Source organism: Lepus europaeus, chromosome 3 (genome assembly GCF_033115175.1).
Source record: "Lepus europaeus isolate LE1 chromosome 3, mLepTim1.pri, whole genome shotgun sequence".
Lineage (NCBI taxonomy): Eukaryota > Metazoa > Chordata > Mammalia > Lagomorpha > Leporidae > Lepus > Lepus europaeus.
This window is the reverse complement of record NC_084829.1, coordinates 37,587,350-37,605,679: the sequence shown is the minus strand read 5'-3', so window position 1 is coordinate 37,605,679 and position 18,330 is coordinate 37,587,350. Positions and strand designations below refer to the sequence as shown.

The 18,330-nt window shown below is 55.3% G+C and overlaps 1 protein-coding gene across 1 annotated transcript; it reads right to left on the bottom strand.

Moving 5' to 3' along the window:
* Positions 1-11,411: 11,411 nt before the first annotated feature.
* On the bottom strand, positions 11,412-16,195 carry PIM1 (Pim-1 proto-oncogene, serine/threonine kinase). Its single transcript, XM_062186038.1, has 6 exons — positions 15,893-16,195; positions 15,688-15,794; positions 15,537-15,587; positions 15,047-15,413; positions 13,548-13,724; positions 11,412-12,900 (listed from the first exon to the last, which is right to left on the bottom strand). Exons 1-6 carry the CDS (start codon positions 15,972-15,974, stop codon positions 12,743-12,745), a joined length of 942 nt encoding a protein of 313 aa, XP_062042022.1. The 5' UTR covers positions 15,975-16,195; the 3' UTR covers positions 11,412-12,742.
* Positions 16,196-18,330: the final 2,135 nt, after the last annotated feature.

The following is an 18,330-nucleotide window of genomic DNA, read 5'->3' as shown; positions in this document are numbered from 1 at the left end:
ACTGGTGGTTTACAGTCTCCATAAACCTGAGGACGGCAGCAGTGCAGAGTGGGAGGAAGGGCCCTGGACTTGGAGGCACGTAAAGCCAGCCAGAATTCTACCTGCCACCTAGCAGCCGTGTGTTCCTTGGTAAATTATTTAATTTCTGAGTCTTGGTTTTCTTCCTCCTAAAAGGAAAATGATTGTACACTTGTGAAGTGTTTGTCGCATGCTAGGAAACAATAATAAATGATTGTTTCTGCAAGTGAGCACATGCTATACGACACCATTTAAATGAAACTCTAGAGCAGATGAAACTAATCTACAGCCACAGAAGGTGGATCAGTGGTTGCCAGGGGCCGCGGGGGTGGGTGGGGAGCTCGCCTGCCAAAGACCCAGGGTTCTTTAGAGGGTGATAGAAGTGTTCTGTACACTGACCATGGTGTGTCCACACAGCTGTGGACATTCGTCAGAACTCCTCAAACTGTGCATTTAAAAGGAGTGTTAGTGATTGCATGTAAATTATCACCCAGTAGGCCGGCGCCGTGGCTTAACAGGCTAATCCTCCACCTTGCGGCACCAACACACCGGGTTCTAGTCCCGGTCGGGGCGCCGGATTCTGTCCCGGTTGCTCCTCTTCCAGTCCAGCTCTCTGCTGTGGCCCGGGAAGGCAGTGAAGGATGGCCCAAGTGCTTGGGCCCTGCACCCCATGGGAGACCAGGAGAAGCACCTGGCTCCTGGCTTCGGATCAGCGAGATGCGCCGGCCGCAGCGGCCATTGGAGGATGAACCAACGGCAAAAAGGAAGACCTTTCTCTCTGTCTCTCTCTCTCTCACTATCCACTCTACCTGTCAAAAAAAAAAGAAGAAGAAGATATCTCTCTCTCTCTGTCTCTCCCTCTCTGTAATTCTGACTTTCAAATAAATAAAACTTAAGAAAAAAGATTTGAAAGGCAGAGTGACAGAGAGAAAAAGAGAATCTTTCATCTACTGGTTTACTTTCTTTTTTTTTTTTTTAAAGATTTATTTATTTATTTGAAAGGCAGAGTTACACAGAGAGAGGAGAGGCAGAGAGAGAGAGAGAGAGAGAGAGAGAGAAAGGTCTTCCATCTGATGGTTCACTCCCCTATTGGCCGCAATGGCCGGAGCTGTGCCAATCTGAAGCCAGGAGCCAGGAGCTTCTTCCAGGTCTCCCAAGCGGGTGCAGGGGCCCAAGGACTTGGGCCATCTTCTGCTGTTTTCCCAGGCCATAGCAGAAAGCTGGATTGGAAGAGGTGTAGCCGGGTCTCAAGCCGGCACCCATATGGGATGCCGGTGTTTCAGGCCAGGGCATTAACCTGCTGCGCCACAGCACCCGCCCCATGGTTTACTTTCCAAATGGCCACAAACCTGAAGCCTGGAACTCCATCCTGGTCCCCCAGGTGGATGCAGGGGCCTAAGCACTTTGGCCATCTTCTGCTGCTTTCCCAGGAGCATTAACAGGGAGCTAGATCAAAGTGGAAAAGCTGGAACTCGACCTGATGCTCATATGGGATGCCAGCAGAAGGCAGCTTAATCTTTTGTACCACAATATTGGTCACACCTTTATTTTCAGTCTGCAGATGTGGAACAAAACTCTATTTATGGGATGTAGTGGGTAAAGCTGCTGCCTGCAGTGCTGGCATCCCATATGGGAACTGGTTCGAGTCCCAGTTGCTCCACTTCCCATCCAGCTCTCTACTATGGCCTGGAAAAGCAGTAGAAGATGGCCCAAGTCCTTGGGCCCCTGCACCTGCATGGGAGACCTGGAAGAGACTCCAGGCTCCTGGCTTTGGATCGGAATCATGGAATCTAAGTGGATAGTATGTGTTAATTTTATTATTTTGTCAGTTTTTCTACATATTTGAAATTCATTTATTTACTTTCGAGGCAGAGTTACAGAGAAAGGGAGAGACAGAAAGAAAGGTCTTCCATCTGCTGATTCACTCCTTAAATGGCCGCAATGGCTGAAGCTAGGCCAACCAGAAGCCAGGAGCCAGGAGCCTTCTTCCCGGTCTCCCAAGTGGGTGCCAGGGCCCAAGTACTTGGACCATCTTCTGCTGCCTTCCCAGGCCATTAGCAAGGAGCTGGATCGGAAATGCAGCAACTGGGACTCCAACTGGTGCCCATATGGGATGCTGGCGCTGCAGGCGGAGGCTTAACCTACTAAGCCACAGCGCCGGCCCCAGGTCACAACTCTTGTCACAGCCTTGTCCATGCCTGCCTGGTGTCCCCAGTCCTCTTCCCTGAGTTCGGGGAGGGATGGCTCCCCCTGGGTGCACCATAGCCCTTTCGCTCTCTGAACACCTGCCCCCCACGTTTGTGAATGGCTCCTCTAACCCTCTTCTCCCATGACCCTGCTCGCTACCGAGGTCCTGCCCCGCATGGGGACTTGGCAGTGAGGAAGGGAAAGAGCACTCAAGTTCAGAGAGCAAGGAGGAAAGGCAGCTGGGCTGATGTGGCCAAGAAGGGGAAGGCAAACCGGCGTGAGGAAGCCAGACCGGAGGTTAGGAAGGAGGCAGTGGCTAACAAGTTTATGAAAATTGTGGAGATATCAAAAAAGGCTAAGATCAGGGCTGGCAGTGCGGTGCAGAGGGTTAAGCTTCTGCCTGTGACGCCAGCATCCCGTGGGAGCGCCAGTTGGAGCCCCGGTGCTCCGCTTCTGATCCTGCTAATGTGCCTGAGAAAGCGGCAGCAGATGGCTCAAGTGCTTGGGACACTTGCCTCCGCCTTAGGACACCTGGATGCAGTTCTTGACTCCTGACTGCAGCCTGGCCCAGCCCTGGCGTGGCATCCGTTTGGAGAGAGAATCAGCAGGTGCAAGATCTCTCTTTCTCCTGTCACTCAGGCTTTGAAATGAATAAATAAATATTTTAAAAAAGAAAAGTGATGGGGGGAGGGGGAGAGAGAGAGAGAGAGCAAGAGAGAGAGAGAAAGATCAGTCTTCCATTTTCTGGCTCATGCCGCAAATGCCCACAACAGCCAGGGCTAGGCCAGGCCAAAGCCAGGAGCCAGGAATTCTACCCAGGTATCTCATATGGGTGGCCTCATCTGCTGCCTCCCAGGCACATTAGCAGGGAGCTGGATTGTTAGTGGGGTAGCTAGGCCTTGCACCAGTGCTCCGATGTGGGATGCCACATTGCCAGTGGTGGCCCAACCTGCTGTGCCACAGTGCTGCCCTCAATCCATAGTCTCAGTAGAATCCATTGAACAGCAGATCTTTACTTTGCTGTGACACTTTGTCTATTTGTTGGCATCATGTTGAACCCTGATGGGGACAGGAGAAAAAATCCTTGGTTCTGTCTACTTACGCATGGACAAGGAGCTCTTGCAGGTGCTCCATGGTTGGAGCTGCCTTCCAGCTCCCACCCTAGGGTGGGAACAGTCTGGACTGAAAATGAGCTGCAATACGTGTGCATCCTTGTAGTGTTGAGTGGAAAGGGCAAGTTCCAGATTACTACATAGTGTTTTTATAAAGTTCAAGAACATTTCAAATGAAACACTCCATAGTGTAGGGACGCATGCTGGTAAAATAAAAGCTTTTTTTAAAGTAGGAGAATGCTAAACACAGAAGTTCAGAATAGTGAGCTCTGTCTGGGGGAGGCGAGTGATGGACTCACAGGGGACTACACACAGGGATACTAAGGGGCAAGGGGACTGCATCACAACAGGTGAAGCTGCCGCTTGTGGTGCCTGCATCCCACTCTGGAGCGCCTGGCTTCTAGTCCTGTCTCTGCTTCCCATCCAAGCTCCTGCTAACGTGAACCAGGGGAAGCAGCAGCTCAGAGTTCAAGGACTTGTGTCCCTGCTGCCTGTGTGAGAGACCCAGACTGAGTCCTAGGCCCCAGGCCTCTGCCTGGCCAACCCATGGCTGTTGCTGGCATTTGGGGAGTGAAACCAGCAGATGGAAGATCGCTGTTCTCTGTCTCTCTCTTTCTCTCCCTCTCCCCTTTTCAAGTGAAAATAAGCATTAAAACAAAAAAGAAGAAATTAAATTGCAAAGTAATTTTCAGGATGGCATTTCATTCTAGCAGTTAAGATACTGTGTTCCACATACAAGTACCTGGGTTCCATACAGGTCCTGGAGGCAGTGGGATAGGGTTCCTGCCACTCACATGAACACCTCGATTGAGTTCCCAGTTCTTGGCTCTAGCCCTGGCCCAGCCCCAGCCGTTCCAGGCATTTGGGGACTAAGCCAGTGAATGAGAACTCTGACTTTCTGCCTCTTGAATAAATAAATAAAAATTAAGAAAAAAGCGTTACGTTTATTTTAGGCAAAGATTTTTGAAATTCATGCACACAAGGATTCTTCAAAAAGTTCATGGAAAATGCGTAGGATGAAAAAACTGCACATGGATTTTGAATTTTTTTTGCACCGAAATAAACTCATTTTTAAATTTCATTTTCCCATGAGCATTGGAAGTACCCTCCCAGAGTGACAGATGTCATCATTAATGTCCCATGTCTGGAGCTAGGTAGTGGGCTCACTTTCCAATATAATCCAACGGACCAGCAAGCCGCGCTCAGGCCGAAGATGAGGCTGTATCGTGAACGAGCGATTATGATTCCTCCCGGTCTGTCCATCGGATGTCCTACTACAATAAATAAAAATAAAGTCCCCCGGACTTGACCCTGGTTCTGCTTATTTTTGCACTTCCTCCCACAGTGATGTGGAGGGGTCCCTGCAACCTTGCTCTTGGCAATCGGGGTTAGTAGCGCAAGGCTGGGCAGGAAATGAAGTGGGGGGTGAGGCCATATCTGCTGCAACAGTGTTCTCGATAGGTCCTTGTGGTGAGGGTTTCCAAGAACCAGCCCAGCAGTTGAAGGAGCTGAGCAACATTTACAAGAAATGGGCCCCGCCCTGCCCCCACCCTCCTCCTGCCACTCTTCCTCTCCACCCAGCCCCGCCAGGAGAGCTCAAGAGTCAATAATGAGCATTTCCACAGAACAGAAAACTGCTTCCCTGGCTGCAGCCTGTAGAGGAGCCACCCAGGGTTCCAGATCCTGGGCACACAAATGTTGGCGTGGCAGTGGAGCAGGGTGGTAATGAGCAGGGGCTGCCTCAGACCAAATTCTGACCTTGTCACTTCTTAACAACACAATACTTAACTGCTCTACACCTCAGTTTTCCCAATCTGTAAACTGGGGATTAAATAATAGCAGCTGGGACTGGTGTGGTGGTGCAGCCTGGTAAGGCACTGTTTGCAGTACCGGCACCCCATGTTGGAGCACCAGTTCCAGTGCCAGCTGTTCTGCTTCCAATCCAGCTCCCTTACTAATGCACCTGGGAAGGCAGTGGAAAATGGCCCAAGTATTTGGGCCCCTGCCGCCCATGTGGGAGATCTGGATAAAGTTCCTGGCTCCTGGCTTCATCTTGGCCCAGAACTGGCTGTTGCAGCAACTTAGGGAGTGAACCAGCAGATGGAAGGTTTCTCTCTCTCTCTCTCGCTCTTGCTCTACCTTTCAGATAGATAAGTTATTATTTAAGAAAAATAATAGCAGCTATGTCATGGAGAGTTGGTGTGAGGATGAATATGTTAATATGTGCAAAGGCACAGCGCGTGCCAGGCACAAAGCAGGTACCGGTGATCACGAAGCTGTGGACACTTAGGAGCTGCTGCATACCCGGCACATGGCTAAGTGTTGTGAAAGATGCAAATGAACCCCTGAGACCATGATCCAATGCACACTTAGCAAACTTTTCTGTAGAGGACAAAATACTGTCATTTGGCCTTTTCTAGTCATTTAAAGATGTAGGGGTGGGGGACAACATCGTGGCTCAGTGGCTTAGGCTGCCCCTTATGGCAATGCCATCCAATATCAGAGTGCTGGTCCATGTCCCGGCTGCTCCACTTTTGATTCAGCTCCCTACTAATATGCCTGGGAAGGCAGCGGACGACAGCCCAAGTGCTTGGGCTGCTGCACCTGTGTGGGAGACCTGGGTGCTGTTACTGACTCTAGGTTCTGCCTTTTCCAGACCTCGCTGTTGTGGCCATTTGAAGAGTGAACCAGTATGAACCAGCAGGTGATCTCTCTGCTCTGTCTGTCCTCTCTCTCTCTCTCTGTCATTCTGCCTTTCAAATAGATACTTTCTAAAAATAAGTTACTAAAAATTAAAATGTAGGTGTGGTTCTTTGGCCTGGAGGTTAAGACATCCACATTCCACATTGGAGTCCCTGGGTTCTAGTCCTGGCTCTGCTCCCTAGTCCAGCTTCCTGCCTGTGCAGCCTTGGGAGGCACCAGGTGATGGCTCAAGTGGTTGGGTTGCTGCCACCAGTGGGAGACCCCGATTGAGTTCCTGGCGCCCGGATCCAGCCTTGGCCTAGCCTTAGCAGTTACAGGCATCTGGAAAGTGAAACAACAGATGGGGGCTCTCTCTCTCTCTCTCTCTCTCTCTGTTTCTCTCTTTCTCGTCCTCTCAAAAAAATTTTTTAATTAAAAAAAAAAACATGTAAAACCCAGTCTTAGTATGCAAGGTGTATAAAGCAAGGCTTATAGCAGACCCACTCAGCAGGCCGTGGGTTGCTGATTCCTGGTCTAGTAGAGGGAAAAAAAAACCACTCCTCTGGACTTTCCTGGTCTGTGCGTGTTCAGCGCCTCACTTCTTGGGCTCATCTTTCAAAATTGACCTGAAATGCCTTCTCCTCTTTGAAGTCTTCCCAGATCACCTTAGCCAAGGACAGGGATAATTCCCATCTGCTGCTTCCTGTGGGAAAAGCACAAGGAAGCTCATTATTACTAAAAACTCACTATGAGGGGCCGGCGCTGTGGCGTAGTCAGTAGCAGGCTAAGCCTCTGCCAGCAGTGCCGGCATCCCATATGGGCCTCCAGTTCGAGTCCTGGCCGCTCCACTTCCAATCCAGCTCCCTGCTAATGCACCTGGGAAAACAGTGGAAGATGACCCATGTCCTTGGGCCCCTGCACCCACGTAGGAAACCCAGAGGAAGCTCCTGGCTTCGGCCTGGCCCAGCCCTAGTTATTGTGGACATTTGGGGAATGCACCATTCATTAGGGGAATGAACCAGTGGATGAAAGATCTCTCTCTGTCTCTCCCCCCATCTCTCTAACTCCCTTGCCAACAAATAAAATAGATCTTTAAACAAAGAAAAAAGAAATGTTTAAGACAAACCTTTTACTGGGATCCTAACCACCTAGCGTATGAAATAAAGCACTGCCCAAGCAGCTGGACGTTCCTGTTCAGACCCCAGTCCCCGCCATGAGGTCATGCACCCTGTCCTTCCCCTGGGAACGCCCTGCCATCCTGAACTTCCTTGTACTTTACCCCACGCTGCACCCAGAAGCAGCAGATGAGATTTGCTCGCTTGTTCTTGTATCCATCATCTAATCCAACCCTCCTAAAAAGCAATCAAGGAACCGTCTGCTGGGAGGCTTGTCTCAGAGGGTGTGGAACCTGCCAGAGGCACCTCGCTGAAAAGATCTAAGCCCAGGGCCTCGTCCCCAGTGCGGGCTCCTGAGGGCCCATGGGAAGCCACTGCAGGGGACGTTGCACCCTTCCTTTTTTCTTTTTTCTTTTTCTTTCTTTTTTTTTTTTTTTTTTTTTGGACAGGTAGAGTTAGACAGTGAGAGACAGAGAGAAAGGTCTTCCTTCCGTTGGTTCACCCCCCAAATGGCCGCTACGGCCGGCACGCTGCGCCTATCCGAAGCCAGGAGCCAGGTGCTTCTTCCTGGTCTCCCATGCAGGTGCAGGGCCCAAGCACCTGGGCCATCCTCCACTGCACTCCCGGGCCACAGCAGAGAGCTGGCCTGGAAGAGGAGCAGCCGGGACCAGAACCCAGTGCCCACATGGGATGCCGGTGCTGTAGGCAGAGGACTAGCCAAGTGAGCCACGGCGCAGGCTCCGTGCCCCTGGCATCTTGTCACAACCTGCATTCCCTCAGATATGCTCTCGTCCATCACCTCCAGCAGTGCCAATGTGGGGAAACCTGCAGGGGAGAGAAGGGGCGCTTGGCCAGAGTTCACAGTTAGTTTGGAGCCAACCTTAATTGTGCAAGCACAGCTCCACAGGAAGGGATGAGGCGAGCGACTTCCAGCCTCCAGGAGGTTGGTGGTGAGCATATTGGGTGGGGGCAGGAGGGGCTTGCTGAGGAAAGGGGAAGCTCAGGAAACCAGCCCCCCAGGATCAAGAAAGCTCTCCTTCCTCTGCAGTCACATGGGGGCCATGCTGGGGTTTGGGACCCAGTCCCCGCTTAAGGGCAGACAAACCCCGGAGCCTAAGGAGGCACTAGGACGCTGTGGCTGGGATGGCCAAGCAGTCTGCGAAGAGTCCACATAGGGGCCGCTGCTGTGGTACAGCGGGTGAAGCCACGGTCTGCGGCGCCCACATCTCGTTTGGATAGCAGTTCAAATCCAGGCTGCTCTACTTCTGATCCAGTTCCCTGCTGATGCACCTGGTGTAAGGCCGTCGTCATAAAACACACCAAACATTGGAGGAGATCAGAGGGAAGGGGTAAAGAAGGAAAAAGAGAGAGGAGAGTGTAAGAGAGAGAGATCAAGAGACAGAGAGAGAGATCAAGAGACAGAGAGTCACATGTTCAGGAAAAGGTCCTCTTAAAACTTTGCTGGGGGAAGGCAGGGAACTAGGGTTGGGGTGGAGCTGACACCTGTGGTTGGGCGATGTGGTCACCTGGCTTCCAGCAATGGTGGCCAGGGTGTAGATCGCGCCATAGATAAGACTGCACCATTTTACTAACACCTGGGAAAGCAGCGGAGGATGGCCCAAGCGCTTGGGCCTCTGCACCCATATGGGAGATCTGGAAAAAGCTCCTGGCTCTTGGCTTTGGATCGGCTCTGCTCCAGCTGTTGTGGCCATTTGGGGAGGGAACCAGCAGATGGAAGGTCTTTCTTTGTCATTCCTTCTCTATGTAACTCTGCCTTTCAAATAAATAAATAAATCTTAAAAAAAAAAAAAAAAAAAAAAGAGAGAGAGAGAGAGTCCATGTAGGAGGCTGGCAGGTTAAGCCGCTGCTGGGGACATCTGCAGCCCATATCAGGGCGCCAGTCTGGGTCCTGGCTTCACACTTCTGATCCAGCTCCCTGCTAATACGCCTGGGAAGCCAGCAGATGACGGCCCAAGTGCTTGGACCCCTACCGCCCATCCAGGAGACTGGGATGGAGCTCCTGGCTCCTGCTTTGGCCTAGTCCAGCTCCCACTGTTGCAGCCAATTGGAGAATGAACCAGCAGATGAATGGAAGCTCACTCTCTCTCTTTTTCTGTCACTCTGCCTTTCAAATAAGTAAATAAAAATCTTAAAAAAAAAAAAAAAAAAAAAAAGAGAGAGAGAGAGTCCATGTAGGAGGCTGGCAGGTTAAGCCGCTGCTGGGGACATCTGCAGCCCATATCAGGGCGCCAGTCTGGGTCCTGGCTTCACACTTCTGATCCAGCTCCCTGCTAATACGCCTGGGAAGCCAGCAGATGACGGCCCAAGTGCTTGGACCCCTACCGCCCATCCAGGAGACTGGGATGGAGCTCCTGGCTCCTGCTTTGGCCTAGTCCAGCTCCCACTGTTGCAGCCAATTGGAGAATGAACCAGCAGATGAATGGAAGCTCACTCTCTCTCTTTTTCTGTCACTCTGCCTTTCAAATAAGTAAATAAAAATCTTAAAAAAAAAAAAAGAGAGAGAGAGAGTCCATGTAGGAGGCTGGCAGGTTAAGCCGCTGCTGGGGACATCTGCAGCCCATATCAGGGCGCCAGTCTGGGTCCTGGCTTCACACTTCTGATCCAGCTCCCTGCTAATACGCCTGGGAAGCCAGCAGATGACGGCCCAAGTGCTTGGACCCCTACCGCCCATCCAGGAGACTGGGATGGAGCTCCTGGCTCCTGCTTTGGCCTAGTCCAGCTCCCACTGTTGCAGCCAATTGGAGAATGAACCAGCAGATGAATGGAAGCTCACTCTCTCTCTTTTTCTGTCACTCTGCCTTTCAAATAAGTAAATAAAAATCTTAAAAAAAAAAAAAAAAATCTAGGTCAGGGCCCAAAAGAGAGATGGGGGGAGGGGATGGCAAGGTGGCCCACAGAAAACAGAATGGTAGAACCGTGGTTGCTGTTCATAGAGAAACGAGGAACCAGCCTGTACCAGTAGCAAACGCACGGACAACAGCAGCGCACGCGCCAGCACGCTTTACGAACCCCAGGATGTATTCAGGTCGCAGCGCCGATCTGCCGCTTCTGCCATCCAGTTTAAACCAAATGAACACAACACGGACAAGGAGCCTATGAAGCAGATTCCTGCAAAGAAACCACAGACTCAAAATACTAATTATCCAAGAGCGAGCAGTGAGAAAGCAGTGGCGCTCGCATCTCACCTTCCGCGCCTGGCGGAAGCCGTTTGGGAAGCACTCCGGCCGCCTGCTGAAACTTGAACTCCCCACCCACCCGTGACTGCTAAGGACAGCTCAGGGGATTCACCCCAGGAAGGAGCCTGCGCCCTGAAGGTTAGCACTACACGTGGCTTTCCAGCCCACGTGCGTCAAGGCCACACGTGCCACACACGTCCCAGCAGGAGGCAACTGGGAAAAAGGCTTCAAGGGCTAGTTTATTATAAGAGGGATGGTACCCACCATCTCTAGGCCAGCCCTGTCCAGCTGAACTTTCTGTGACATCAGAAATGTCCCATTGGGACTGGTGTTCCCGAATCGCAACACTGGTTGGAATCCTAGTTGCTCTGCTTTCAGTTCAGCTCCCTTCTAATGAGCCTGGGAAGACAGCAACAGATGGCCCAGGTGGGCCCTGCTACCCACAGGTGGGAGACTGGATGGCAGTCTAGGCTCCTGGAGTCAGCCAGGCCCCGCCAGGGTATTGTGGCTGTTTGGAAGGCATTTCTCCCTCTGCCTTTCAAATGTCTTTTTTTAAAAAGGAAATAAAAAGTTCTATAGAAGGTAACCACTAGCCACAAGTGCTGTTGAAAACTTGAATTATTTGCATACTCTAAAATTTGAGTCAGCAGAAGTTATTAGGCCCCTCCCACATCTTACCCACTCGATACACATCCTATCCCTTAACCTGTGGCATAAAGGGTTAGGCTGATGCCGGAGACAGCCCGTGCTGGTACCAGTTCCAGCCCTGGGCTGCTCCACCTCCAGTCCAGTTCCTTGCTAAAATGACAGGGAAAGTAGCAGATGGCCCAAGTGCTTGGGCCCCTGCACCAGGTGGGAGACCCAGCTGAGGCTCCTGGATCCAGCCCTGGCCATTGTAGCCACCTGGGGAGTGAACCAGGGAATGGAAGATCTGTCTCTCCCTCTTTAATTCTTTCAAAGGAAGCCAGTGAGCCTGGAAGCCTTCCTAACGCAGGACTGCAGCACTCAGCATGCGCTCGGTACAGGTTTAGCTTGCTTCTCCAAGGACAACAATCAGAAACCACAAGTTAAGACAAAAGGTTTTTATTCAAAAACGCCAAGTATAAAAAAAAAAAATAAGATCTCTTTTATTCCCCTGTACAGTACTTCACTCAGATAAAACCAGCAGGCTACACGCTGCTCACACAGCCCCAGAGAGGATCCGGAAGGCACACCATCCAGAATCGATTTCCATCACCTAGCCTATATACACAAGTCAGCAAGGCCCTCCCTGCCTCGCCCGGGGCCCGGACCCGCTTGGGTGTGCAGGAGCAGGGCCCCACGGAAGCCAGGGAGCGGCAGCAGCTGTCCCGCCTGAGTCCCGTCACCCACAAACAGAGCGTCACTGCCCTCCCGGAAGGTCCAAGTCAGAGGAGGAGAGGAGGAGAGAAGACCAGGGCAGCAGCTGTGGGAGCTTGGAGTGGGAAGGGAACCAAATAAATAAATAAATAAATACATAACATCGACCTCCAGGTTAGAACGTACATCTTCCCAAAAAAAAAAAAAAAGAAAAAGAAAAAAGAAAAAAAGGAAAAAAAAAAACCAGGAAAAATAACTTAAAGGCGAAGTTTTTAAAAAATTAGATCCACTACAATGCTTTTGTATACTACCATGCCAACTGTACACACATTTACAGCTTTTCTTCTGGCGATTTGCATTGTTTGTGCATTTTGTGTGTGTGAGGTCTGGGCTTTGAAACAGTTTTAAGTAAAAACCAAAAAGGAAGACCAGTTCGCTCAGTTTTACTCAAGGAGGCAGAGAAAGGGCAGGTGGCCCAGCGTTTGGCCCTGTAGCCTCTTCCATGGCACCTTTCGTAGGAAGGGGGGGAGGGGGAGGAGGGGAGACACGTAGGGAACCAAACCCGGGCAGATTTTTTTGGAGAAGCAGCAGGTAAAAGAGGCAAGTTCAAGTATTTCTCCCAGCACAGCCGGAGTCCCCACAGAAGGCACTCAGAAGAGTCGGAAGAGGTGACAGGGACTTAAAATGGTGCTAGTCCTATCCCATCCCAACCTGTTTCCCCACTATGACCCATGGCGGCATTCAGCAGAACTCGTGATGAAGGGAACAGTTCCACGGCAGGGTTCCGACCCCCCACCCCCCACCCCCGGGTTTTCGCGAGCCCAGCGGTGCCGGACACCTATGAGAAGGAGAGAGCATCTACGGGAGGAACCGAGGCCTAGGGCACCTGGAGTACAGTTCCCCCCCACCCCCCATGGTGGGAGGCAGCCTCCAGGGGCCTGGGGTCTGGAATGAGTTGTCAATGTTGTTCCTGTGCCAAGCACTGTCCAGCTTGGCGAGAACTGTCACTGGTCGTCGGGAAGCTGCAGACAGCCGCTTCCGCTCCCGCAGCCATCTGCCGGGGAGGGCAGGGCCGGGCCGGCCGGGAAGGCTGCTATTTGCTGGGCCCCGGCGACAGGCTGTGGAGGTGGATCTCAGCGGTCTCCTGGGGCAGGAGGACGTCCTGCATCCATGGGTGGTTCTGGATTTCTTCGAAGGATGGCCGATCCGATGGTCGCAGGGCCAAGCACCATCTGATGAGATGCTGACATTCTGCGGAGAGCAGGACAGACCAAGGTTACAAATGACTCACTAGCTCTGGCACGGAGAAGGCTTCCCGAGGCTGCCCGCCAGGGCAAGCCTGGCATCGCCGGCAGGCCAGGCCCCCTTTCTGGAGTAGCCGGCCCGGACCTCTTCCCTGGGAAGGTCCGCACCAGCGTCAGGATCCAGCAGCTGGCTCCCCCTCCTAAACTGGAGGGGGTCACACCTCAGTAGCTGGGGCCTTTCCCACGCCGCCCACACGCTCGAAATAGGAAGGGTGATGACAAGGGATTCTGATGAGACACCAGAGAGCTCGCGGAGGTGACTCAATTCACCTCCCGCCGTACAAACACACCACCGCCCACAATGAGGTCACTGGAACCACAGCATTTAGAGAATGCTTCAACAAGGGGGTGGCTCAGCTGGCATGAGGGCCGGGAGCGGACCGATTCCTCTCGGGCTCCTTCTTCAAGCCACCACACAAACCCCTCCTCCGCCTCCCAAGGGAAGCGCCAATGCAACCCCCGTGGGGCTGGGGCCAGCCCGGGAGCAACGTGTCCGCCCGCAGTCCCGCTGAGCCAGGGTCACAGCAGCTCCTGGTCGGCGAGGTCCCCACACTGCCAGCCCTGTGTGAGGCTCCTGGGGCTCCCGGAAGTTACCTGAGGAGACCCTCTGCCTGAAGAAGACCTGGCCCCTGATGATCTCCTCGTCGTGTTCGAAAGGAATATCCCCGCACACCATGTCGTAGAGCAGGATCCCCAGGGACCAGACGGCCGCCGACCGGCCGTGGTAGCGATGGTAGCGGATCCACTCGGGAGGGCTATACACCCGGGTCCCTAGGAGCGAGCACAGGAGGAGCCGTCGTTAGCAAACGCCAACAACAAGGAGGCTCAGAAGCCGCACCTCCTTCCCTGGGGAGCTGGGTCAGCGCCCTCTGCCTCCTGGCTGAATCGCAGGGGTGTTGGGTGGCTCCTCTCCAACCCAAAGCACCCCCACCTCTCCGCCAGCCCCGACCATCCCAGTGGAATTCTTCACAAATGGCTCCCAGAGACAAACAGCGCTGGCTGCAGCCCCACAGCCCGAGGCCCGCCGTGCGGTGGGGCCACCCGCAGAGGGACCCGGGCATGAATGTGAGCACTGTGGAGGGAGGCATCCCGCAGGCTGGGCTGAACCTGGGCAGCCGGGGTGAGCCTCGGCTCACACAGGAGCCAGCCTGGGAGGCTTGCACAACACCCCAAGTCAGCGCGCCCTCCGGGAGGCCTTCCTCCCCGCCCGCCGAGGGCAGGGGCACACACCCACACTCTTTCCTCCCCAGCCAGGAGCGGCAGAGCTGCAGGGCTGGTGGCAGGCCACGTGATTCCTGTTTACAAACTTTGGGTAGTAAAAAAAAAAAAAAAAAAAAGAGGGAGAGGCCATCCCGCGGGTGCTCACCAGGGGGCAGCAGAGACCAGGAGGGGAGGAGGAAAAAAAAAAACATGGGAGGACCCGGCCAGCCATTAACTGTTAAATACAAAAAATGCAGCCCAGCCCAGCGTCCTCCAAGGGCAAATAAACACAAACCACAAGGCGAGTCACAAGTTTTGAAAGGCCGTCGTTTGTTGGGGGAAGCCGCTCGGAGGCTGACCCACCCCTCCGCTTTGATCCCGGCCTCTCCTTCCCCTGCGCTCAAAGAACGCGCTCCAAGCCCCTCCCTGATGGGTTTTCATCCTTGCCCGCGGAGACACCCAGCTAATTTTCGAACCGGCGACAGATCTTATTTCACAACACTCGTTCCCGGCTCCCTCGCCCCACAACACTTAACAAAAAAAAGAAAAGAAAGAAAGAAACACGGCTCCCGTTTCTCGGCTCCCCCCACCCCCAGACCAAAGGCGAGCCGGAGACGGCAGCCCGGAGAGATCCAGCTCCCTCATAAAACAAAACAAAAATGACCGAGGAGGCGGTGGCGGCGGCCACCCTCCCGCGTCCCCACCCCGCGCCTCTCCCTGCCGGGGAAACTGGGTCAGACTCCAGAAATCTGGGCTACGGCCCGGCGCCCACGGCCTCTTATTCATGGCCAAGGAGCCTGGAGCCCCCTGGGTGCCATGCAAAATAATAATAATAATAAAAATAATAGTAGTAATGCAGTAAAAGCCAGCAGGCCCGCCGGCGCCCGGCTCACCGTCGAAGTCGGTGTAGACCGTGTCCTTGAGCAGCGCGCCCGAGCCGAAGTCGATGAGCTTGAGCTCGCCGCGGCTGAGGTCGATGAGGATGTTCTCGTCCTTGATGTCGCGGTGCAGCACCCCGCAGCTGTGGCAGTGCCGCACGGCCTCCAGCACCTGCCGGAAGAAGCTGCGCGCCAGCTCCTCCTGCAGGGCCCCCCGCTCCGTGATGAAGTCGAAGAGGTCCTGCACCGGCTCGGGCCGCTCCAGGATGAGCACGAAGCTGTCGGGCCTCTCGAACCAGTCCAGCAGCCGGATCACGCCCCGGAAGCCCGAGCTCACCTTCTTCAGCAAGACCACCTCCATGGGCACGCGGGTGCCGTTGGGCTGCGGGGGAGGGGGCGGGGGCGGCGGCGTGAGGGCGGGCGGCGGCGCGCCCACCCCCTCCGCAGCCCCCCGGAACCCACCCACCCAGCCCGCCCGCCGGGGCGCGCCCCTCGGGGCACTCACCAGCTCGCCCCAGTCGGAAATCCGGTCCTTCTCCACGTGTTTGATGGCCACCTGGAAGCCCCCGCCCAGAGGGTCTCGGTTAGCTCCGCCGGGGCTTCGGCCCCCGCCCGCCCCCCGCTCCCCGCCGCCGCCGCGGGGCGCCCGCACTCACCGGCAAGTTGTCGGCGACGCGGATGCCCGAGTACACCGAGCCGAAGCCGCCGCTGCCCAGCAGCGGGCCCACCTGGTACTGCGACTCCAGGGGCTCCTTCTCTTTGCCTAGGGAGAGCAGCGGGCACCGGCGGCTCAGTGCCGGCCCGGCGCCCCGGCCCGGGGCCCCCGCCCGCCGCCGCCGCCGCCCCGCGGGGGTCGCTCACCGGGCGCCAGCTTGGTGGCGTGCAGGTCGCTGCAGGGCGCGGCGCGCAGGTGGGCCAGCGAGTTGATTTTGGACAGGAGCATCCCCACCTCCAGGGTGTCGGCGCGGGGACCGTGCCTGGAGGCGCCGCCGCAGGAGCTGGCGCTGGGGCTGCGGGTGGCGTTGCGGCTGCCGCTGCGGCTGGCGCGGAAGGCCGAGGGCGAGTCCGAGGACAACTGGGGGCGCTGCCGGGACTGGCGGCGGGAGGGCGCGCCGGTGGGGTCAGGCGGCGTGGAGGGCGGCTCGTGGGGCTCGGGCGGCGGCGGGGCCGCGGGGCCGGGGGCCGGTGGCGGCCGCTGCTGCTGCTGTCGCCGCCGCCGCTGTCGCTGCTGCCGCTGCTGCTGCTGGTGCCTCTGCTGCCGGTCCCGCCGCCGCTGCCGCCGACTCCTCTCAGGCCTCCGCCACCGCGGCCGCTGCAGCAGACGCCCGGCTCGCCCCGCCGCCAGGAGTAAAGGGGCGGAGCGCGCCGGCGGGGAGGGCGCGCGGGCGGGCGGGGACGGGGCGGGGCCTCTCCGGGAGGCCGAGGCGGGGAGCTGGGCTGCCCGGCCGGTGGAGAGAGGAGAGGGGGCGGGGAGGCGGCGGCGGGACGGGGCGACTCCCCTCGGCCCCCGCCCCGCGCGCTGGGTCGCCGCGCCCCGGCCCCGCCCCCGCCGGCGCGCCTCCAGCCAACCAGAGGCCGACTGATCTGCATAGCGCGGCGCGCCCCGCCCCCGCCCCGCCCCGCTCTCGCGGTCAGAATGGTCTCTACGCCGCCACGACGTGGCGGGAAGGAAAAGGCGCCAAAATGGAGGGGGAGGGGCGCGGGGCGTGCGGGGAGGCGGGCGCTGGGTGTCGGGCCGCGAGGGAGGAAGGATGGGGAGGGGCGTATCGATTCAAACCCAAACAATAACAAAGCCATCAAAGGCCGCCCGAGGCCGGCTCTGCGGCGCTCGGTGTCTCGGCGGTTTTTGGGTCAAGGGCTCCAGAGCCGCGCAGCCTCGCGAGTGGCGCGGAGACGACGGGCGTTGGTGTGTGAGGCCCGGAGGGACTGTGTGTGTGCGTGTGGGGGGGTGCCGACGAGGGTGGTCTTTTCTGTGTGACTCAGACCCGAGACCTCCACGCCTGCCTGGGCGGGATGACGACGCGCGCCGTGGGCTGGGGGTGCGTGGCGGGGGAGGGCGAAGATCTGCAAGGCGTGAGTCACGGCGGGAGCGGGGGAGCCCCGGGCCCGGAACACCACGGGGGCCGCTGGGAGAGGGCTGCAGACCTCGGCCGTCCCCGCCCGCCTCCAAGGTCGACCCCCGGGGGTTCCCGTTCTAAAAAGAAAGGTGGCGGCGGCCGTGCGTCCTTGAGAGGCGGGGTGTGTGTGTGTGCGTGTGTCCAAGTGCTGGGGAAGGGGGAATCACGAAACAAATGTCAGCATTGTGATGCCAGCTGCTGCCTCAGCCCGCTTGTGCGGGCGGGAGACGGAGGAAAATTCCTCATTTACAACGCGGGTGGGAGGGTGCGCTCGATTTAATCCGCGTTTTCACGTCGTCGTCACCTTCTCATGGGCGGGTTGCCATCAGCCCGGCAGTGCCAGCCATCACCGGGCGACCCCCGCGTGCTCGCCAAGAAAAGCCCCCCACCGTGGAAGTCACACGGAAGACAGGACCAGTCCCACTTTCATCCTTTGTCCTTTTAAACTTCTCCAGGAGTTGATAACGACGTGTGAAATGAGTAAATTAACATTCTATGGAACCCATAAATTGAATTGTCAGTGGCCAACTATATCCCATTTCAGTTTTTTTTTTTTTTTTTTCAAGCTCCTGCCATTTAAGGGGAAAATGAGGATCTAATTGTATGGCAATAGTCATTACTGAATTTAAAATGTTTCTTTTAAAAGTTTTCTTCGGTGCTTATTCTATGAAGATGCCCAGATATGCCACACTTTTATCAATTTGTCTCATAAAACATTACACATTTCCCTTTTGTTTGTGTACTGTGGCCTAACTCATTCATTTTTGATGATTGGGAGAAAACACAGGGGAACCAGAATTATTCCCCTTTTTGCTGATAGGAAAATGAAACCTAAGCAGGAACACAGGGTCACACAATAATAGCTCCGGGAGGAGGTGAAAGGACCGAGACTCAGCCCCGAGGGGGTCAAGGCTCTCTGCTTCCTGGAAACTCAGAACCTTAGCACTGAGTAGAAACAACATCAGAAAATGTGCAAAGAATCTTCAAAAAACTCATGGAAAAAATGTGTATTATGAAAAAAATGCATGGATTTCAAAAATTGTTCACACCAAAACAAACATGTTTCAATTCCATGTTTCCAAGAACTGTTTGAAGTCCTCCTGTAGGTGAATACCTTCTTTTTCTCAAGACCTCTGGCCTAGCCAAAGGGGACTACTCCCATGTATTCCCATGTCCCTAGAA

Bases quoted from the DNA above. Each gene is read 5' to 3' on its own strand.
- PIM1 (XM_062186038.1), bottom strand. From the start codon at position 15,974: ATGCTCCTGTCCAAAATCAACTCGCTGGCCCACCTGCGCGCCGCGCCC. The intron at 15,795-15,892 runs GTGAGCGACCCC...TGCTCTCCCTAG, and splicing joins CGCCACCAAGCTGGCGCCCG to GCAAAGAGAAGGAGCCCCTG. The intron at 12,901-13,547 runs GTAACTTCCGGG...TGCTCTCCGCAG, and splicing joins CAGGCAGAGGGTCTCCTCAG to AATGTCAGCATCTCATCAGA.